Raw genomic sequence first — 23,876 nt, forward strand, 5'->3', positions numbered from 1 at the left:
AAAGGCAATTTAAAATAAATAAAGAATAGTGAACAACAGGCTGAATAAGTGTACGTTATATGGCGCATAAATAACCAACTGAGAACGTGCCTGGTATGTTAACGTAACATATTATGGTAAGAGTCATTCAAATAACTATAACGGGGACGGCGTGGCGAAGTTGGTAGAGTGGCCGTGCCAGCAATCGGAGGGTTGCTGGTTACTGGGGTTCAATCCCCACCTTCTACCATCCTAGTCACGTCCGTTGTGTCCTTGGGCAAGACACTTCACCCTTGCTCCTGATGGCTGCTGGTTAGCGCCTTGCATGGCAGCTCCCGCCATCAGTGTGTGAATGTGTGTGTGAATGGATGAATGTGGAAATACTGTCAAAGCGCTTTGAGTACCTTGAAGGTAGAAAAGCGCTATACAAGTATAACCCATTTATCATTTATTTATAACATATAGAACATGCTATACGTTTACCAAATAATCTGTCACTCCTAATCGCTAAATCCCATGAAATCTTATACGTCTAGTCTCTTATGTGAATGAGCTAAATAATATTATTTGATATTTTACGGTAATGTGTTAATAATTTCACACATAAGTCGCTCCTGAGTATAAGTCGCACCCCCGGCCAAACTATGAAAAAAACTGCGACTTATAGTCCGAAAAATACCGTATTGAGAACCTGATAATACTTACCGTAATTTCCGGACTATAAGCCGCACCTGACTATAAGCCGCACCAGCTAAATTTAGGGGAAAATACAGATTGCTCCATATATAAGCCGCACCCGACTATAAGCCGCAGGGTTTTGATGTGTAATTACCGTAGTATATAGGGGTTCCTGCTACCACGGAGGGGATTGTCGGGACAGAGATGACTGTTTGGGAACGCAGAGCATCCCATTTATTAACAATAAATCTTTCAATCATTCAATCAAACTTTCACATCTTTGACATGGCGAACAGCATTCGTGCAGAGTACAAATAATACAACGGTGCAAAGTAATACAAAGTGCTCGCCTGTACGTTATCAAAATAACCAGCCTACCGGTATATGAAAAGTCAGTCTTTAATCATTGTGTCATCGTCTTCCTCCTGCGTACTAAAACCACCGAAATCCTCTTCGTCGGTGTCGGAGAAGAACAGGCCGTAAATAAGCCGCACCCTTGTATAAGCCGCAGGGACCAGAACGAGGGGGAAAAGTAGCGGCTTATAGTCCGGAAATTACGGTATTTAGTTAAACATAGCTATATTTCGCATTATCCGATTATCGGAATCGAATAGTAAAAATGATCTGCAATAACAAACACACACACACACACACACACACACACACACACACACACACACACACACACACACACACACACACACACACACACACACACACACACACACACACACACACACACACACACACACACCTCACTGTGGGACAGTGAGAAGTATTGTGTTTAGTATCTGATAGCGGTGTGTTCCACTGAAGTATATTTTAGATACTCTATTATACCATTGGATACAAATTTGCCAGTTGGTTATTTATGCGTTTTTATTGTATTTGCAATAATAAGGACATTATGATCCGAACAAAGGCGCAAGAAAGCCTACTTTGTGAGTAATTCCGTAGAGTGGGAGGGTCTCACTGGCCGCTCTTGTGTGTATTGCAGTAAAAAAAAACAAAAAAAACCCAAACCCAACAACATTCAATCATTCTTCCAAGTTCAGCACTGTTGCTGCTGCCTCGCTTGGCTGTTTTGACCGCAACCGAGCCACTCCTCGGGGGGACAGAAGACAAGGTAAAGTAAAATAAAAGGTCTATTTAGAGAATATCATCAAGATGTCATCTGTTTGTTTTAATGAGCTTGATCATGATATTTCCAACCTTAATCTTGTAAAATGATAATAAAATGCACGTCACCTGCATGTGCACTTGTTGTTAGTGCGCCTTATCTCTCCTGTGAAAACCATATCTCAGCACATGGCAAGGCCAAGTGTTAAGTCTGGTCAAAGGTAGCCTTGATTAGTCCACACAGGCTGCTTTCCACTGGCCTCACGCCTGCCCTGCCGAGGTGGATGCCAGGAGGGATTAGGTGGGCTGAAATCCCCCCGTTAGTGGATGAGGAAGTAAAAGCTACTTCTCATGTGAAGAAAATGTGCAGCAATGCATCAGCCATGAATGCTGCTTTGTCCTCCCGCGGGTCATTCATTCCCTCTCAGGGCTGCTACGTTTGCCAGAGCCCCACCTTCAATGGTTCAGTGTTAAAAAACAAAAAAATGCGCTCAATAATCAAAGCCTTTTACAATGACACTGCACATCCACAACAGCATGTTATCTCTGTTATCTCTCAGCGTGTAATCAGTAAAATGCAATCCTTATTTGTTTGTGGTTGCTAGTTGATAGCCGTCACTGAACGTAACAATCCCGACTACCTGGAGATATCGTCTGACATGAAGATGCACTGGTGAGGTGAGTATTTATTCATTTTTATTGTTGAATACCGGGACCTCGTAAAAGTAGAAGGAAGTTGCAAATGGTTGCCTAACAGTTGTGATTGGCAATGCAATTTTAAACAGGCACATTATATTGCATAATGTAATGTGATTACAGGGAATGATGGAATGTATTAAATGTGAGATGGTGAGTCAGTTCAAATGCTGAATCAGGATTTTAATGCAAAACAAACTGCTTAAATAACTTTTTCCCCCCAAACAAAAAATAAACACAAAAATTAAGATAATAATAAAATTAATAAATAAATTAATAATTTTATTGTAAAAAATGTAATTACAATTTTTAAATTATAAATGTCATTGTAGCAAGTGCAACTAAGTTGTGTGAAGTCCTATTCATTGCAAAAAACAAAAACATATCAACGCATTTTTCTCAGGATTCACTTTTTTACCAAACGTTTCCAATATCATGATTGTTTTCCGTCCCATTATTCTGCAGAATCCAGTGCCCAAACAAAAAATCCCACGCGTTGGTAAATCAGTCGCGTTTTTTTTAATTGTTGCAAAATAACCCACCAGGGGGCCAAAGAAAGTCGCAAGTGCCAGCGCTTTGAGAAAAAAGCTGATCGACACTATTGAATTCAAGAAAGAACAAAACTTTGTTCACACTTTTGAGACAATGTTTATCATTTTATAACCAAACTTGAATCTAATTTGATGCATGTTTTGTACTAAAACTAATTCAAAGGGAAGAAGGTTTTTTTTATATTTGTGAAAAATACCAATATTAACATCATTAGAACCTAAATGGGAAAAAAAAAAGGAAATTGGATAAAATTGCTATGGTATGAAAAGGGGTAGGATTAAATAAGTTCTGCTTCTTTCTACTCCTTTTCGGATGTGCTGTAATGAAACAACTGGAAATGTGTGATGCATTACATTGTATCGTATGCATGTTCGAAATGAACTGAAACTGAACTGAACTGAACAATAAAGACAAAGCAAAAACAAAAAGAATAATGTGTCCTGAATTGCACATTTCATTGCAGATAAATAAGTATTGTAGTTAGTTTAATATTGCATCATGGTTTCATGAAAACTTCTTAGAAACAACAAGATTTGGCGTGTTGGATATTGCACGGGAGCAGTAATTGTTGACTTATTATTGCGACTACCCTGTGATATGTAGTATTTCTTACACAATGTAAGCAAATAAAATATTGAATGTGGCGACATGTAAGAGTGATGGTGTGGAACAGGGGTCCCCAAACTTTTTGACTCTGGGGCCGCATTAGGTTAAAAGAATTTGGCTGGGGGCCGGGCTGTATATATATATACATATATATGTATATATATTTGAGTGCGATGATGTCACCTTATCGATGGGAAAATGCATTTTTAGACAATATGATTTGCCTGAGCGGCTAGGAGACACCGGGAGTAACAAGCGGTAGAAAATGGATTAGAAAGGACTGATTTAAAAAAATAAATAAATAAAATAAACAGGCACATTGTATTGCATTATATTGCGTTCGATATAGTGTGATCCCATATATATATAAAAAAAAATGTTCCAACTTTTTTCCCGTGGGCCAGATTTTGGACGCTGGCGGGCCGGAAACTCTGCTTCTTTCTACTCCTTTACAGACATATGGAATTGTACAAATGTAACCACGTGATGTAAATTGTAGGGCTGTCAAAGTTAATGCATTAGCGCATGTGAATAATCACAAAAAATTACCGCATTAATCATGTATGTGCAAACGCAGATTAAAGGCGCAATTTATATTTTGAGAGCACATGCTTCTTTTAACGTTAAAGCGGATGGTTGCATAAAAGAGGGAGCAGGATTTTACACGGTCAGTGATCACGTCAAAGATGAGCGAGGAGACTCCAACTGTGCTCGCTGGTTAATTTCACTTCAAAATACACCCTGACGGTCCTTTAGACAAAACTGTTTGAGGCAAATAAATGACGTGCATTCAAAGTGAAACATAAAAAAAAAGAAAAGCTGGATGACATAATGACAATAACATTGCATTTGTGTCCAAATATTGGGCTGTGTTTTAAACGCAAGTCATTTACTGCGATTAATCGCGATTAGTCACAATGTAAAAGTGTGAAAAATCTGATCAAAAATGTAATTGTTTGGCATCACTAGTAATTTGTTAAGCATATTTGAAACAACAAATCCTTCCAAAAACCAAAATGAATCAATAAAATTGCATTTATGTTAAAACATTGGACTCTTTTTGAAAGTACACTCAAAGTTCGATATAGTGCGGTCCCATATAATGCAACGTTGCAGTGACGTGCGGTCACGGAAAGAAAAAAAATGTAAAAAGAAAAAAAAATGATTTAATTGTTATATGTATTCAGTGATTATACTATAAAGTTATTTTCTATTTAACTTCACCAGTTTTAGATTATTTTTATTCAAAATTGCTGAATTTTCACATTTGCCGTTCAAATACTGAGAAGAGACGGTGCGGTGATCACCAGCCAGTTGAGGCACGTCACTCAGTTGTGCCTCAACATGGATTGCTGACTCGGCTAACTGCTGACCTGCTGTGCAGTGAGACCGTATTGCTATATGAATTATATTATACATTTCCATAGTTTAGTTAGCTGAGGTATATCATGTACAGTGTATTTTGTCAACAACTGTATGTGTGTAAAGTATTTCTTGTGCTGAGCGATCATAAAACTGCTGCGAAGACGCACTGTGGGAGGCTCGCAGTAACCCCGCCTCCTTGTGCCAAGCACCCCCGCCGCAGAACCCCCGACGGGAGCGCCACACCAACCAAAGCCCACACCCAAACCCTCCACGTGCAAGACCGAATACACCCAAAAAAAGTCACTTAACAAGAAGCCAAAAAGTGCAAAAACAACAATGCTCGCGCCGGAGGAGCCGTGAACGAGTGCAGGGACACAACATTAGGTACACCTGCAGACTGCAGCACGGATTTCATATTTCATTCATTCACAACTCCTCCAACACGAACACCACTGTTCCCGCACTTATAAGTAAAGGTAAGACCATAATAACGTTTTTTTTTATTAAATGTGCTTTTTTGTGTGCTACAGTTTGTATGTGTAAAGTTAAAGTTAAGTTAAAGTACCAATGATTGTCACACACACTAGGTGTGGTGAAATTTGTTCTCTGCATTTGACCCATCCCTTTGATCACCCCCTGGGAGGTGAGGGGAGCAGTGGGCAGCAGCGGCGCCGTGCCCGGGAATAATTTTGGTGATTTAACCCCCAATTCCAACCTTCGATGCTGAGTGCCAAGCAGGGAAGAATGCTGGTATGAGCTTTTAAACATAACCCATTAACTGCTGCCAATCAAATGGTGAATAAGATACTCTTTAGGGTTCGTATGTTTGTAAATCTGACTGTGATGAAGTCAGTGCCTCACCAGCCATGAACCTCACCGCACGCCACTGCAACGTTGTATACAACGCAATTGTGCCGTGGACCCGAATTTTCGCCCGTTAACATGGCAGAGTCAATCGCGTTGTTTTTCAGCAAATTATTGCATATTCACAAACTTACAAAGTACGTTTTTATGAAAGTCTCCAAAAAGAAGCAATAAAAAAAAAAAATTGTTTAAATATTGTCCAACAAATGATGTCCAAAACTATACTGGTGGATAGTGCCCGCACCATTCTGCGACGTGCAGGCACTATCCACCATTCATGTCATATGGAGGCACTATCCACGATTCACGTCACGTCACATGGAGGCACTATCCACCAGTCACGTCACGTCACATGGAGGCACTATCCGCCATTCACGTCACATCACATGGTGGCACTATCTGCCATTCACGTCGCGTCACATGGAGGCACTGTCCACCAGTCACGTTATATGGAGGCACTATCCACCAGTCACGTCACGTCACGTCACATGGAGGCACTATCCACCAGTCACGTCACATGGAGGCACTATATATCCACCAGTCACGTCACATGGAGGCACTATCCACCAGTCACGTCACATGGAGGCACTATACACCATTCACGTCACGTCACATGGACGCACTATCCAACAGTCACGTCACGTCACATGGAGGCACTATCCACCATTCACATCACGTCACATGGAGGCACTATCCACCATTCATGTCACGTCACATGGAGGCACTATCCACCAGTCACGTCACATGGAGGCACTATCCACCATTCACGTCACGTCACATGGAGGCACTATCCACCAGTCACGTCACATGGAGGCACTATCCACCATTCACGTCACGTCACATGGAGGCACTATCCACCAGTCACGTCACGTCACATGGAGGCACTATCCACCAGTCACGTCACGTCACATGGAGGCACTATCCACCAGTCACGTCACGTCACATGGAGGCACTATCCACCAGTCACGTCACGTCACATGGAGGCACTATCCACCAGTCACGTCACGTCACATGGAGGCACTATCCACCAGTCACGTCACGTCACATGGAGGCACTATCCACCAGTCACGTCACGTCACATGGAGGCACTACCCACCAGTCACGTCACGTCACATGGAGGCACTATCCACCAGTCACGTCACGTCACATGGAGGCACTATCCACCAGTCACGTCACTTCACATGGAGGCACTATCCTCCATTCACGTCACGTCACATGGAGGCACTATCCACCATTCACGTCACGCCACATGGAGGCACTATCCACCATTCACGTCACGCCACATGGAGGCACTATCCACCATTCACGTCACGTCACATGGAGAAACTAGTCACCATTCACGTCCCGTCACATGGAGGCACTATCTACTATTCACATCACGTCACATGGAGGCAGTATCCACCATTCACGTCATGTCACATGCAGGCACTATCCACCAGTCTCGTCACATGGAGGCACTATCCACCATTCACGCCACTTCACATGAAGGCACTATCCACCATTCACGTCACGTCACATGGAAGCACTATCCACCATTCCCATCACGTCACATGGAGGCACTATCCACCAGTCACGTCACATGGAGGCACTATCCACCATTCACGTCACGTCACATGCAGGAACTATTCGCATTTCACGTTACGTCACATGGAGGCACTAGTCACCATTCACGTTACATGGAGGCACTCTCCACCAGTCGGGTCACGTCACATGGAGGCACTATCCACCAGTCACGTCACGTCACATGGAGGCACTATCTGCCATTCACGTCACATCACATGGAGGCACTATCAGCCATTCACGTCACGTCACATGGAGGCACTATCTACCATTCACGTCCCGTCACATGGAGGCCCTATCCACCAGTCACGTCACAGGAGGCACTATCCACCATTCACGTCACGTCACATGGAGGCACTGTCCACCAGTCACGTCATATGGAGGCACTATCCACCAGTCACGTCATATGGAGGCACTATCCACCAGTCACATCACGTCACATGGAGGCACTATCCACCAGTCACGTCACATGGAGGCCCTATAAACCATTCACGTCATGTCACATGGAGGCACTATCCACCACTCACGTCATGTCACATGGAAGCACTATCTGCCATTCACGTCACGTCACATGGATGCACTATCCACCAGTCACGTCACATGGAGGCACTATCCACCATTCACGTCACATGGAGGCACTATCCACCATTCACGTCACATCACATGGAGGCACTATCCACCATTCACGTCACGTCACATGGAGGCACTATCCACCATTCACGTCACGTCACAGGAGGCACTATCCACCATTCACGTCACGTCACATGGAGGCACTATCCACCATTCACGTCACGTCACATGGAAGTACTATCCACCAGTCACGTCATATGGAAGCACTATCCACCAGTCACGTCACGTCACATGGAGGCACTATCCACCAGTCACGTCACATGGAGGCACTATCCATCAGTCACGTCACATGGAGGCACTATCCACCAAGCAGGTTTAGGCAGCCGAGCTACACGCATAAAAGATAAGGATTTGTAGATAAAGTGATCTCAGGAATAACAAGATCTGCAATTTATGGACCCCAAGGGCCGTGTTATATCAGACTTTGAGTGTAACGCAACTAATTTACTGCAATTAATGGTGATTAGTCAGTATGTTAAAGTGTGACTAATCTGATGAAAAAAATGTCATTGTTTGACAGCACTAGTCATTTGTTCAGCGTGTTTCAAACAACAAATCATACCAAAAACCAAAATGAATCCATAACATTGCACTTGTGTCAAAATATTGGGCTCTTTTTGAAAGTAACTCGAGCAATTTAGTGCGATTAATCGCGATTGCTTGTATTCTTCATCATATATTGTTGTACTATAATTTGTCATTTTCTTTCATTATTTAAAATCTGATTATGATCATTGTCTGTCTTCAATAATAGGCCAACATGGTTATGCTGCCTTATGTCAGACATTGTCCTATGAAGAGAGGCGGTATAGTATTTCATAGTTACGATATGAATGTCCTCTGTTAAAGTCCTACACTGCAAAACTGACCTGACAATTATTCACTGACACGTTGAACGATCCGCCCATTCCTACACCTACCCTCTCCCCTCTCTACATCCTCCACTCACTCCCTACCTCCTTGCGTGACATCCAGCCGCGCTCCCACCTGTGTCTTCTTCTCCAAGTCCCTGGTCTCTGCGTCCCTGAGCCTAAAAGCATGGCGTGCGCCACCCTGAAGTCGCTTTTGGCCAGCCTGTCCCAGAGGAAGCCCCTCGAGCCAGAAGGGGAGCAGTCTACTTTCAAACGATGCCTGACCACCCTAGACCTGGTGGCCCTCGGCGTGGGCAGCACCCTGGGGGCCGGCGTCTACGTCCTCTCTGGAGAAGTGGCCAGAGAAACGGCCGGACCCAGCATCATCCTCTCGTTCTTCATCGCCGCCCTGGCGTCCATATTCGCCGGGCTTTGCTACGCGGAGTTTGGGTCCAGAGTTCCTAAAACTGGCTCGGCGTACCTCTACAGCTATGTGACGGTTGGGGAGCTGCTGGCTTTTATCACCGGGTGGAATCTGCTTCTCTCCTATGTCATAGGCAAGTTCTCTGCATCTTTTTATACCAAGTATAGCAGTTTAATTGTCTGCAATCTGTCATGGTGTCTACAAACCCCGTTTCCATATGAGTTGGGAAATTGTGTTAGATGTAAATATGAACGGAATACAATGATTTGCAAATCCTTTTCAACCCATATTCAATTGAATGCACTACAAAGACAAGATATTTGATGTTCAAACTCATAAACTTTAATTTTTTTTTGCAAATAATAATTAACTTAGAATTTCATGACTGCAACACATGCCAAAGTAGTTGGGAAAGGGCATGTTCACCACTGTGTTACATGGCCTTTCCTTTTAACAACACTCAGTAAACGTTTGGGAACTGAGGAGACACATTTTTTAAGCTTCTCAGGTGGAATTCTTTCCCATTCTTGCTTGATGTACAGCTTAAGTTGTTCAACAGTCCGGGGGTCTCCCTTCTGCTATTTTAGGCTTCATAATGCGCCACACATTTTCAATGGGAGACAGGTCTGGACTACAGACAGGCCAGTCTAGTACCCGCACTCCTTTACTATGAAGCCATGTTGATGTAACACATGACTTGTCATTGTCTTGCTGAAATAAGCAGGGGCGTCCATGGTAACGTTGCTTGGATGGCAACATATGTTGCTCCAAAACCTGTATGTACCTTTCAGCATTAATGATGCCTTCACAGATGTGTAAGTTACCCAGGTCTTGGGCACTAATACACCCCCATACCATCACAGATGCTGGCTTTTCAACTTTGCGCCTGTAACAATCCGGATGGTTCTTTTCCTCTTTGGTCCGGAGGACACGACATCCACAGTTTCCAAAAACAATTTGAAATGTGGACTCGTCAGACCACAGAACACTTTTCCACTTTGTATCAGTCCATCTTAGATGAGCTCGGGCCCAGCGAAGCCGACTGCGTTTCTGGGTGTTGTTGATAAACGGTTTTCGCCTTGCAAAGGAGAGTTTTAACTTGCACTTACAGATGTAGCGACCAACTGTAGTTACTGACAGTGGGTTTCCGAAGTGTTCCTGGGCCCATGTGGTGATATCCTTTACACACTGATGTCGCTTGTTGATGCAGTACAGCCTGAGGGATCGAAGGTCACAGGCTTAGCTGCTTATGTGCTGTGATTTCTCCAGATTCTCTGAACCCTTTGATGATATTACGGACCGTAGATGATGAATGCCTAAATTCCTTGCAATAGCTGGTTGAGAAAGGTTTTTCTTTAACTGTTCAACAATTTGCTCACGCATTTGTTGACAAAGTGGTGACCCTCGCCCCAATCTTGTTTGTGAATGACTGAGCATTTCATGGACTCTACTTTTATACCCAATCATGGCACCCACCTGTTCCCAATTTGCCTGTTCACCTGTGGGATGTTCCAAATAAGTGTTTGATTAGCATTCCTCAACTTTATCAGTATTTATTGCCACCTTTCCCAACTTCTTTGTCACGTGTTGCTGGCATCAAATTCTAAAGTTAATGATTATTTGCAAAAATGTTTATCAGTTTGAACATCAAATATGTTGTCTTTGTAGCATATTCAACTGAATATGGGTTGAAATTGATTTGCAAATCATTGTATTCCGTTTATATTTACATCTAACACCATTTCCCAACTCATATGGAAACGGGGTTTGTACTTTTCTATGCAACATATTTTGCTGGAAGACCGCACAGAACATAAATGATCAACCATCAACATCATGTGACTTTTCACCTGCTGTAGAAGCAGATTCTTCAAAGGGGACACGTCACATGTGACAGCCATGTAAATAGGACCATAAAACCTAGAGTCTAAAGTGTAGCGGATGGCAGGAAGGGAAATCATCTTTTTGTTTTTATGACAGCAGTTACACGGTGACTCACTTTATTGCGTTTTTCCACTTTCTGCAGGGACGTCCAGCGTTGCGCTCGCATGGAGCGGGACCTTTGATGACCTCCTCGGGGGTGTCATGTCCAAATTTTTCGAAGAAAATGCAGCCATGGGCCTTCCGGGCTTGGCCTCCTACCCAGATGTGTTTGCAGCTTCTCTCATTATGCTCTTATCTGGTAATACTGAGAAAAACTACATGTTGTTACAGTCAGGTTTTTATCATGTTTTTTTGTTGTTGTTTTTTTTATACAGGTGTACTCTCCTTTGGGGTCAAAGAGTCAACCACAATCAACAAGGTCTTCACTGGGGTCAACATCCTGGTGCTGGTCTTCGTGGCCATCGCGGGCTTCATCAAGGGAGACATCTCAAACTGGCGAATCAGTGAAGAGATGGTGCTCAACGCCTCTGCGACACTCAAGTAAAGTCAAAGAGAAGCACGATGCTGTCTCTGTTTGGATGCATGCTGCAGATAAACTATCATCGCCTTGCAGATTACAATATTCAACTACCGTATTTTCCAGACTATAAGACGCACTTTAAATCCTTTTTTTTCCCTCAAAAATCGACAGTCTGCCTTACAACCCGGTGCGCCTAATGTACGGAATAATTCTGGTTTTGCTTACCAACCTCAAAGCTATTTTTATGGTACATAAGTGTGACCAGTAGATGGCAGTCAAACAAAAGAGATACGTGTAAATGGTTATACTTGTATAGCGCTTTTCTACCTTTTTTTAAGGAACTCAAAGCGCTTTGACACTATTTCCACATTCACCCATTCACACACACATTCACATGGCGGGAGCTGCCATGCAAGGCGCTAACCAGGACCCATCAGGAGCAAGGGTGAAGTGTCTTGCTCAAGGACACAATGGACGTGACTAGGATGGTAGAAGGTGGGGATTGAACCAGTAACTAAGATTGCTGAGATTGCTGGCACGGCCACTCTCCCAACTTCGCCACGCCATCCCCAAGTGTAGACGGCAATATGATGGCAGTCACACACAAGAGATACGTGTAGACTGCAATATGATTGAAGTAAACAACGCCAACATTTTATTTGTTCCGTTGAAAATATAGAACAATACACACGGCGCTCAGAAATCTATCAATATTTTAAGTTAAGTTAAAGTACCCATGATTGTCACACACACACTAGGTGTGGCGAAATTATTCTCTGCATTTGACCCATCACCCTTGATCACCCCCTGGGAGGTGAGGGGAGCAGTGAGCAGCAGCGATGGCCATGCCTGGGAATAATTTTTGGTGATATAACCCCCAATTCCAACCCTTGACGTTGAGTGCCAAGCAGGGAGGTAATGGGTCCCATTTTGTAGTCTTTGGTATGACTTGGCCGGGGTTTGAACTTTAGTACGACTTTGGTAAGCTATGAAGTCGCAACGCTTGATGGATTGTACTGTGCTTCAACATACGAGTATTATTATGGTGTGTGTATAAGGCAAGACGTTTTGATTCGCAATGTTATGCAAAAGCAACTTTTCTTACCTCCTGGCACCTGCTGATCTGTATTTGGGATCTGCATAAGTCCTGAAAAATTGCACGCCTTTGTAGTCCGTGCCGACACCGTAGTCGATAAGCTATTTATTTTTCTCTATCTTGTTATGTGACTGTGACAGACTCCAGCTGTCGGGTGGGTTCTCAGGACCACCAAGGAATGACATTGTCGAGCAGGTGTAGACTTTCTTTATTTTTCAATATCTCAAAGTCTCTCGCTGGTTGCTTTTAAGCTCCGGCTCCACCTGCTGCTCGCTTTTCCGCCTGCTTTTCAGCCGCCTGCGTCTTCATCTCCCTCTGGCTCTCCTGCGCTCTCGCTCCGCATCCGCCTTTCGTTGGGTCTGTCTCTTTTCGTCTCTCTCCGTCTCCTTCTCCTTTCTGTCCTCCTCTGCTTCTCCCCTTTTATTTAGTGCGAGGAGGTTAATTAATTGTGCCCAGCTGCCCGATCCACGCACCTGCAGTCCATTTCGATTGCGGCGTCGCTACCGGCGCGCCCCGCCTTGCTGCTCGCTCGTCGTCCACGCCTTCTCGCCGCCATCTTGGAGCGGGCTCCGGTGTGCCCTGCTTCGCCGCTGGACCATTGGCCACGCCTCCTTGCCGCCATCTCGGAGTCGGCCCCGGCGGGACACGCCTCGCTGTCGGTCCGCCGGCCCCGCCACCCCACAGTGACATTCATCCTCCGCTGTTGCTATTTCTAATATAAAGTAGCGTAAAGTTCTTACTTATATCTGTCAGTAAACTTGCCATGAAAGCGCTAAAACATACCGGTGTAGTGAGTTTACAGTATTCACCCAAGGAACTTTAGCTATTAGAGAGTTCCGGTTGGACGGTTTTTCACAGGACACATTTCCGGCATTGTTATTGCACAAGTGAGCCACGGATGAGGAGATGCTGCTCCGTTATTGATATACGTAAAATCTGAATGTCATTAAAACAGTTAGCTCCCTCTTTTGACATTTCTTCCACTCCCGTCCTTGCACGCTACACCGCTACAACAAAGATGACGGGGAGAAGACGCTGTTGAAGATGAGCCACGTAAATAAGACCGCCCACAAAACAGCGCATTCCTGAAGCGACTGTCAGAAAGCGGCGTGAAGATGATCTGTAAAACACAATCTATGCAACATTTTGACCAAATAACCACCATTACATGTTATGTAGACCACAAGGAAGTGTTTTCAGTGTAGAAAAAAATAATAATAATATGACTCTAATGCGCCCAATGTCAGTGTGCCTTATGTTTGAAAAAAGATAAAAAATAGACCGTTCATCGGCAGTGCGCCTTATAATCCGGTGTGCCCTATGGTCTGGAAAATACGGTAAATTGTTTCGGGGGCCACATTTACAGAAAGCTAAGAACCGTACTTGTCCCTTTACTATGAGTCTTATTTTGTTTATTTCAGAACTAGCATCCTCTCCAGTAAACATTTGATTTTGGTCTATTTTGTCAGCGTTACAGGAGCGCTCACCTTCTGCAAATAATCTAGTCAAACATAACCACCATGACTCTTTTTTACAATTTTTTTTTTCAACCGAACTTGCGGGCTACTACCGTATTTTTCGGAGTATAAGTCGCTCCGGAGTATAAGTCGCACCGGCCGAAAATGCATAATAAAGAAGGAAAAAAACATATATAAGTCGCACTGGAGTATAAGTTGCATTTTTGGGGGAAATTTATTTGATAAAACCCAACACCAAGAATAGACATTTGAAAGGCAATTTAAAATAAATACAGAATAGTGAACAACAGGCTGAATAAGTGTACGTTATATGACGCATAAATAACCAACTGAGAACGTGCCTGGTATGTTATGGTATTATGGTAAGAGTCATTCAAATAACTATAACATATAGAACATGCTATACGTTTACCAAACAATCTGTCACTCCTAATCGCTAAATCCCATGAAATCTTGTACCTCTGGTCTCTTACGTGAATGAGCTAAATAATATTATTTGATATTTTACGGTAATGTGTTAATAATTTCACACATAAGTCGCTCCTGTGTATAAGTCGCACCCCCGGCCAAACTATGAAAAAAACTGTGCCTTATAGTCAGAAAAATACGGTAGTTGAATTGCCCAAATGATGAAAAAAGAGAGGACCTAAAATGGAACCCTGAGGAACGCCACTAGTATAACTAAAGAAGTTAAACAAATGACTACTGACTGCATCAGCAACACTTTTGTTACATAAATCTCATTACGGAGAAGAAGAAAAAAAGGAGAGGCCTTTAAGGGGTGCCTTGGTTATGTAAATCACAAGTTATGCCCCCCAGTGTTCTATGTTTGCTAGAAAGGTTAAAATTTCAATGCAAGGATCTGCCAATGTGTTTGTATTGGTACAAGTTCCTCTATACAACAGGAGCACTGTGATGTTTTATAGGGATTTGCTGCAAAAGTTTTTGCCTCCCATGTTTTGAACAGAACAGTTTTGAACAGTAAACACGCTAACGAGATAATGCACTTTTTTTTGTACAGTAACCTGAGCAGCACCGCCAACCACACAAGTTCGTATGGAGTCGGCGGATTTTTCCCCTACGGCATCAGCGGAACCCTGGCTGGTGCAGCGACATGCTTCTACGCCTTTGTGGGCTTTGACTGCATTGCGACGACAGGTGAGATGACGGTCTGAGGATATAAACATGTTTTATTCTATAGATGATTACTTACATATCAAACAATATGCAGTGAACTGCTGTACTGTATAACTAACAAAACCTCGAGCAATTATATAAAAGCCTTCTGCATATTGTAAATTTTGACATCCTCCAGCAACATCCGAAAAATCATCTTGAAGTCACACTAGGTCAGGGGTCGGCAACCCAAAATGTGAAAAGAGCCTCATTGGACCAAAAAAATAAATTAAAAGCCTTATATAAGTTTTATAATGAAGGCAACACATGATGCAAGTGTCTATATTAGCTATATTAGCCCAAGGCTGATACACAGAAATGTTTTATCAACATTTTTATTCTACAGGCTTCTCACAGGATGAAATACCTTTTGGAAATTACTGACTCATAATGGCCAAAAGGTATAGATGTGTGTGTCCAAGTTTAAGGAAACAGCAGGCTATCTTTTTCTAATGGATTTATTACAATCTTTGTTAGATGGGTAACGTTTGCTGTGGTCTGGAACAACATGGCACACAAACAACTATGAGAAATTCAGCCAATATTACATACGGATAACGTGTCATGAGACACGCAAATATAAATTAAATACGGATAGGAAATAAGTAAAGAAAATTAAATGAGCTCAAATGTAGCTACAAACAAGGCATAATGATGCGATATGTACATGCAGATAGCCTAAATAGCAAGTTAGTATCGATTAGCTTGCAGTCATGGATTGACCAAATATGCCTGATTAGCACTCCAGCAAATCAATAAAATCAACAAAGCTCACCATTGTGCGTTCAGACACAGCATAAAACGTTTGGTGGACAAAATGAGACAAAGAAGGAGTGGCATAAAACCAACTTTCTGTGGCAGTATCGGAGAAAATTGTACAAACTATGATGAGTTCAAGGACCGCTGAAATTAGTAGGACAAAACGGTGCTTGCCAAATACTCTCATCAGTGAAGCATGTATAACATAAACATTGGGATTTCTAACAATTAGGAAGATTTGTGTCCTGTTTGTTCTCCTACAGAAAATATATATAATTTTTTCTTCATCTTTTTCGATTTTCACACATCTCTGAAAGAGGTCCAGGGAGCCACGAGGGCGACACTAAAGAGCCGCATGCGACTCTAAAGCCGCGGGTTGCTGACCCCCGCAATAGGTTATAAAAAGAACAAATGCATCTTTATATTCCCATAAACATCAACTGTACTTGACTCTATAGTGCTGGTCCACAGGCCGATGCCTTTCAAATGCTTTTTCCCACAGGAAGTAATGCAAATTATCTGTTCCAGGGTCCAACTGGTGCCATTGTGACATGTTCTGTTTGAATAATAGGCCATCTATTGTTAGTTGTAAAAATTAAAAACAACAAAACTTCCATTCAACCTTATAGCCCCACTTAAGAACTTTCGGTTTTGGTTGATTTTGGCGGCACCAGTGGACCAAAGCGGTAGTGTTTTGCCTGAAGAAAGACCACATTTCCCATGAGGACCAGCCGATAGCGTCCAAAATTGTCAGAAACTACTGTCACTGACACGATAATACCACAATGATTCAGTATGACTGATCTTTCCACAGAATGAACCTACATATTTTACTCAAAGTTTATATTTGCGGTTTGTTTTTTTTCTTAATACAGTACTTTTGAGTTTGTTGCGTGGCTGGTCATGTCAGTGTGGAACTGTAAACATTTCCGATAGCTAACATTAGCAATATCATTTTGATTTGAGGTTGTTGGCATAAACCGAGAAGTTGGTCAACTTTGACATTCAACTTAGACCCGGAGGTCGTGAGAATGACACGAAAATAATATGCTTTTTTACCTGGGCGAGGGTTATGATAAACTGAATTGAGAAACTTCCCATCAGTCAGCATCCCTGTGAGAGCAGACATTGTACAGTAAGTGAATATTTTATGACGTTTATAGTTTGTATTTCTTGTTACTTGCTAGATATGGTTATCGCTCAGCTTCTAAAACTTGTTGCTTATCTTCCGCAAAATAAGGCTCAAAAATACAAGGTTTTGGATCATCATTTGTCCCAAAGTAGTCTTTGTTTTCTCCCATGAAGTCTGCCATGATTAGTAGTGTTGTTGTTAAAGGAAATAGTAAATGTTGTGTGATGCTTAAAATGACCAAAACATGTAAATATTACATGTTATTATGATCATGTCTGCTACCAGATTACCAGAGGTGGGTAGTAACGCGCTACATTTACTCCGTTACATCTACTTGAGTAACTTTTGGGATAAATTGTACTTCTAAGAGTAGTTTTAATGCAACATACTTTTACTTTTACTTGAGTATATTTGTAGAGATGAAACGCCAGATTTAATCCCCTCCATTTATCTACATTCAGCTCGCTACTCGCTACTAATTTTTATCGATCTGTTAATGCACGCTTTGTTTGTTTTGGTTTGTCAGACAGACCTTCAAAGTAGGATCTATCGCATGCCTGCGTTTCACCAATCAAATACAGTCACTGGTGACGCTTGACTCCGTTTCATTTACATTTATTAACACACTGCAGCCTCATAGACACGCACAGTCGCACACACACTCACGCATGCATACAAACACCAATCAGAAGTGCACAGTGTGTTCTCAGGTGCAGCCCACACCTATCAGTTTATGGTTTGCGTAAAGGCTAACTTGTTATTTTCCTTTGTAATCTCTGCTTACTGAGCCTATGGTGCTGTTAAGTTATTGTGGCTCAATTTGCCTTCATTTTTTTTTATGTTAATGTATTATTATTTAATATATATTATTGTTTTAGTTGCTTAAGAGATATTCCTGGCTCTGAATTTGCTCATTGCTATTTTTATGTTTTTGTGCATTATTTGTTGCCGTCATCATTAAACGAACAGGTTACTCATCAGTTACTCAGTACTTGAGTAGTTTTTTCACAACATACTTTTTACTTTTACTCAAGTAAATATTTGGGTGACTACTCCTTACTTTTACTTGAGTAATAAATCTCTAAAGTAACAGTACTCTTACTTTAGTACAATTTCTGGCTACTCTACCCACCTCTGCAGATTACATGCATACTTATTAGACTTAGACTTAGACAAACTTTATTGTTCCACAAGGGAAATTGTTCCACACAGTAGCTCAGTTACAAAAGATGGAAAGGGTAAGGATGGAAAGGATAATGCACTCAAAGGCACAAAAAGAGGGCGAAAACAAAAGGTATAAAGTAGATTAAAATTGTACCATAGTAGCAATGTAAAATATAACATATATGTAATATTTACATATTATATACAGTATACAGTATATATTATATACTGATATTTGGTATTATTATATCATACTATATTGTGTGTATATAAAACATTGTTAGTGGTCTTTAGATGTTTTTAGAGTGCTTAATAGGCGAAACAATTGCTATTGTTTATTTACATGCATCAACAAAGAAAAACACATGTTTGCTTGTCTCACATAAGAAAATTCCAATACAAGTACAGTTCCCTTTTAATCATCTAATACAAGTTCTGGGTCATACATAAAATATAGTATGTGGACATTTTATTGTATGGAGTTGTCATGCAGGAAGGTGTTGCAAATTTAAACGACCACTTTTATTGAATTTACACTTTATAACTCTCAAGGAAGCCAGGAGCCAAATAAATATTTATAGACTGTTTATGAGAATTCATGTTCTTCCCAGGTGAGGAGGTGAAGAACCCTCAAAAATCTGTTCCTGTGGGGATTGTGGCCTCGCTACTTATCTGCTTCCTGGCCTACTTTGCTGTTTCTGCCGCGCTAACCCTGATGATGCCTTACTACATGCTCAGCCGAAAAAGCCCCCTGCCTGTCGCTTTTGAATATATCGGCTGGGGTCCTGCCAGATATGTTGTGGCAGTGGGGTCACTGTGTGCTCTGTCCACCAGGTACAGTATGCCACTTGTTATAAATTGTTGTTTTGCACCAACTTGTATGTTTAGTTGTTCCGCATACCAATACTAACACCCTGTGTACGCGAATGTGTGCAGCCTGTTGGGTTCCATGTTCCCCATGCCGAGGGTTATGTTCGCCATGGCGAGAGACGGTCTGCTTTTCCAACCGCTGACCAAAGTCACATCTAAAGGTAGTCCTGCAGTGGCTACCATATCATCTGGAACTGTGGCAGGTAAACAGTTTTTTTAATGCCTAACCACCTGTTGCTAGGCAAAATTCAGATCGCTTGGTTGTAACTACCCTATTAAACAAGTGTGTCCATTTTTATACGGGAAATTTGAGGGCAAAATTCATACGTGTTGTAGAAACGAGCAAAGCAAAACAGCTTTTGTTACAGGTGACAAAGGAAATTAGTGTAATTTACAGTAATATATATACCGTATTTTTCGGAGTATAAGTCGCACCGGAGTATAAGTCGCACCTGCCGAAAATGCATAATAAAGAAGGGGAAAAAACATAAGTCGCACTGGAGTATAAGTCGCATTTTTTGGGGAAAGTTATTTGATAAACACCAACACCAAGAATAGACAATTGAAAGGCAATTTAAAATAAATAAAGAATAGTGAACAACAGGCTGAATAAGTGTACGTTATATGACGCATAAATAACCAACTGAGAACGTACCTGGTATGTTAACGTAACATATTATGGTAAGAGTCATTCAAATAACTATAACATATAGAACATGCTATACGTTTACCAAACAATCTGTCACTCCTAATCGCTAAATCCCATGAAATCTTATACGTCTAGTCTCTTACGTGAATGAGCTAAATAATATTATTTGATATTTTACGGTAGTGTGTTAATAATTTCACACATAAGTCGCTCCTGAGTATAAGTCGCACCCCCGGCCAAACTATGAAAAAAATTGCGACTTATAGTCCGAAAAATACGATGTAATTAATTTTACATTGATTTTATATTTTACAACAGCCAATAAAAAGCGAGCTGCAGGCCCCAAATGACCAGACCATCCCAGAATTTGCGATGTTGTGATCGCATTCATTCAAAGAAATTCAACCAATCTAGCGAAACACACACAGCTGTGCAATTTTGTCCTATCCCCTCAACTTTACCGCACATTTGGCCAATCATCATAATTTCCCCCCTGAGCCAATGGAGGGTCAAATGGGAGAAAAATACACAAACAATCTGTAAGTAATTATTTAAAAGTGTCATCAATTTATTCATTGTAAAAGTACATTTAATGATTTAATAATTTATTTCAATATTTATTTATTTAATGATTTATTTGGTTATTTATTTAACAATTTAATACATTTTCTAAAGATTTCACTTATTATTTATTTAACAATTTAATAAATGTTCTAAAGATTTCACTAATTATTTCACAATTTAATCAATCCAATCAATTAAGTGAATGATTACATTTGTGTTAGCCTCGCTCTCTGACTTCGATGGGTGCATTTGACAAATCAAATAAACTCATAAAGCGGTTCATTAAAAGAAAAAGAAAAATCTAATAAATCATTAAAACATAAAATAATTACACTACCGTTCAAAAGTTTGGGGTCACCCAAACAATTTTGTGGAATAGCCTTCATTTCTAAGAACAAGAATAGACTGTCGAGTTTCAGATGAAAGTTCTCTTTTTCTGGCCATTTTGAGCGTTTAATTGACCCCACACATGTGATGCTCCAGAAACTCAATCTGCTCAAAGGAAGGTCAGTTTTGTAGCTTCTGTAATGAGCTAAACTGTTTTCAGATGTGTGAACATGATTGCACAAGGGTTTTCTAATCATCAATTAGCCTTCTGAGCCAATGAGCAAACACATTGTACCATTAGAACACTGGAGTGACAGTTGCTGGAAATGGGCCTCTATACACCTATGTAGATATTGCACCAAAAACCAGACATTTGCAGCTAGAATAGTCATTTACCACATTAGCAATGTAGAGAGTGTATTTCTTTAAAGTTAAGACTAGTTTAAAGTTATCTTCATTGAAAAGTACAGTGCTTTTCCTTCAAAAATAAGGACATTTCAATGTGACCCCAAACTTTTGAACGGTAGTGTATATCAATCGTGAAATAATTATTTAAATGATTAAATAGGGCAGCACAGTGGCACACGGTTTAGTGCTGGTGCCTCAAAATAAGAAGATCCTGGCTCCGATTCCTTGGCTCAGGGTATTTCTGTGTGTGTGGGCTTCCTCCCACCTCCAAAGACATGCACCTGGGGATAGGTTGGTTGGCAACACTAAATTGGCCCTAGTGAGTGAATGTGAGTGTGAATGTTGTCCGTCTATCTGTGTTGCCTTTGCGATGAAATAGCGACTTGTCCAGGGTGTACACCGCCTTCTGCTCGTATGCAGCTGGGATAGGCTCCAGCCCCCCTGAGACCCCGAGAGGGACAAGCGGTAGAAAATGGATGAAATGTTATTGGGGGGAAAAAAATCGCAACTCGGAGAAAAAGCTGTTTCTCAGAGTTTCATGATTTAAGTACTGTCTCTCTCCCATTTTCAGCCATAATGGCTCTGCTATTTGACCTGGACGCCTTGGTGGAAATGATGTCAATCGGCACCCTGTTTGCCTACACACTCGTGGCCATTTGCATCTTGATACTGAGGTTCCAAATGATCTTGAACACTTTGTGTCACGTTCAGCCTGCATGCTTCAAGATATATCCTTCATACATGTGAACTCTTTGAAGGTACCAGGTGAGCCCGTCTCAAGAGAGAGAACTGCAAACCATCGAGAGAAACACCAAGTTTGGCTTCCTGAAGCCGCCGTCATCTCCAAATTCAGTCAGCTCAAGAGCAGTCACTATTCTGATTTTAGTCTCTGGTAAGCACCAAATAGTCAACTTAACTCCGTCCTTGCATGGTGGTGTACGTCACTGTGCTTCTCTTCTGGGCACAGTTGCATGTGTGACTGCGCTCTGCATCACCCTCAGCCTCGGTATCGATGCGTTATCGTCTATGGAAGCATGGAGCATCACACTCGTCTGCACCTTCTCCATCATCCTGATACTTACGGTTTTCCTTATCTGGAGGCACCCACAGAATGCTTCCAAAGCCTCCTTCATGGTACTTCCATCTGAATGCAAAATTTAAGCAACAAACCGTGAATCTCCATGTTATAAATATTTCTGTACTCACAGGTGCCCTTACTCCCTGCACTTCCCATTGTGAGCGCACTTATAAACATCTACCTCATGTTCCAGTTACAAGGCGCCACGTGGGTTCGCTACGCTGTCTGGATGGCAGTCGGTGAGGCTAAACTTGGGATGGACAGGTTTAAAAAGGACTTCACTGTCCAAGCCAGTGAGCTGTATTGTTGTGTCTCTGCAGGCCTGCTCATCTATTTTGGCTACGGGCTGCATTACAGTGTCCAGAGGCAGCGGATGAAAACCAACGTGCCAGCATTCAAAAGCATCAGTGAAAAAGCAGACAAGAACATCATTAAAGAGGACAAATTCTAAGCCCAGGATGGTGTGAGCGGAGATGAATAGAGATGTTACAGTGAGTCACTGTTTTGTAATTGTGTGCACCTACATGCATGGCTGCTGCTCTGACAGTGTTAAGCATAAGTACTTTATCACATATATGTGCAGTTTGAATTAATTTCCTGTTTTTTCACTTTGAAGTTGTGTATCATCATTAATCATTCGTATATATATATTGCCTTTTGATTGCAAAGTAGTTCTGTGCATTTTTTAAAAATTGTATAAAATGTACGGCATCAAAACATTTTTTTCTAATACTATTTCTACTTTTAGAAGTGTATATAAATGATCTGTAATAGTATTTCTGATTTGTTGATACGGAATGTATACATTTATTTTGTATTTGTTGACAATGTGGATATGTATTGTTTCTTGTTTCAAAGTGTAAATATGAATAATGTACATGTTTTGTCAATATATATTGTAAATGTATCTTTTAATTAAAGAGAAACTCATATTTTCAAGATGTTTTACGGAATGATTTCTAACTATTTTCCCCCGTGGAACATATGGAGTTTGTTTTTACGATAAATAAATAAATAATGTTGTTTTTTTTACCCCTATTGTTCACATTAGGTAGCTGGTGATGGATTCCAAAATATTTTAGTTTTAGTTTTAGACACTCTTAAGCGATTGTAATGAGAGAACACCACACTGATGTTGTTATGTATAAATACTGATGATTATATTCTGAGCATCAACCAGTTTTTAGTAAAAGTTGCATTTTTTATACTATTCCTTTTTAATTTAAGGTTTTCAATCATCTGTTGTGGTGAAGAAGGAGCTGAGCCGGAAGGCAAAGCTCTCAATTTACCAGTCGATCTACGTTCCCATCCTCACCTATGGTCATGAGCTTTGGGTTATGACCAAAAGGACAAGATCACAGATACAAGCGGCCGAAATGAGTTTCCTCCGCCGGGTGGCAGGGCTCTCCCTTAGAGATAGGGTGAGAGTGTGACCCGACCTCGGATA

At 41.4% G+C, this 23,876-nt stretch overlaps 1 protein-coding gene across 3 annotated transcripts; it reads left to right on the forward strand.

The window, feature by feature from the left end:
* Window positions 1–1,683: 1,683 nt before the first annotated feature.
* LOC133647992 (cationic amino acid transporter 2-like) lies at window positions 1,684–23,286 on the forward strand. Of its 3 annotated transcripts, none has more exons than XM_062043759.1 (13): window positions 1,684–1,783; window positions 2,382–2,454; window positions 9,025–9,457; window positions 11,351–11,506; window positions 11,583–11,748; window positions 15,324–15,460; window positions 19,145–19,367; window positions 19,470–19,606; window positions 21,923–22,025; window positions 22,110–22,243; window positions 22,319–22,485; window positions 22,560–22,668; window positions 22,750–23,286. In XM_062043759.1, the coding sequence occupies exons 3-13, from the start codon at window positions 9,088–9,090 to the stop codon at window positions 22,878–22,880; spliced, it is 1,833 nt and encodes a 610-aa protein (XP_061899743.1). In that variant the 5' UTR covers window positions 1,684–1,783; window positions 2,382–2,454; window positions 9,025–9,087; the 3' UTR covers window positions 22,881–23,286. The 3 variants fall into 3 exon arrangements, 2 of the variants coding, with proteins under 2 accessions (XP_061899743.1, XP_061899744.1); XM_062043760.1 differs by having other exon boundaries at window positions 22,787–23,286; XR_009825817.1 differs by lacking the exon at window positions 22,750–23,286 and having other exon boundaries at window positions 22,353–22,485; window positions 22,560–22,663.
* Window positions 23,287–23,876: the final 590 nt, after the last annotated feature.

The sequence above is a fragment of the Entelurus aequoreus genome, linkage group LG04 (assembly GCF_033978785.1).
Source record: "Entelurus aequoreus isolate RoL-2023_Sb linkage group LG04, RoL_Eaeq_v1.1, whole genome shotgun sequence".
NCBI classification, from domain to species: Eukaryota; Metazoa; Chordata; class Actinopteri; order Syngnathiformes; family Syngnathidae; genus Entelurus; species Entelurus aequoreus.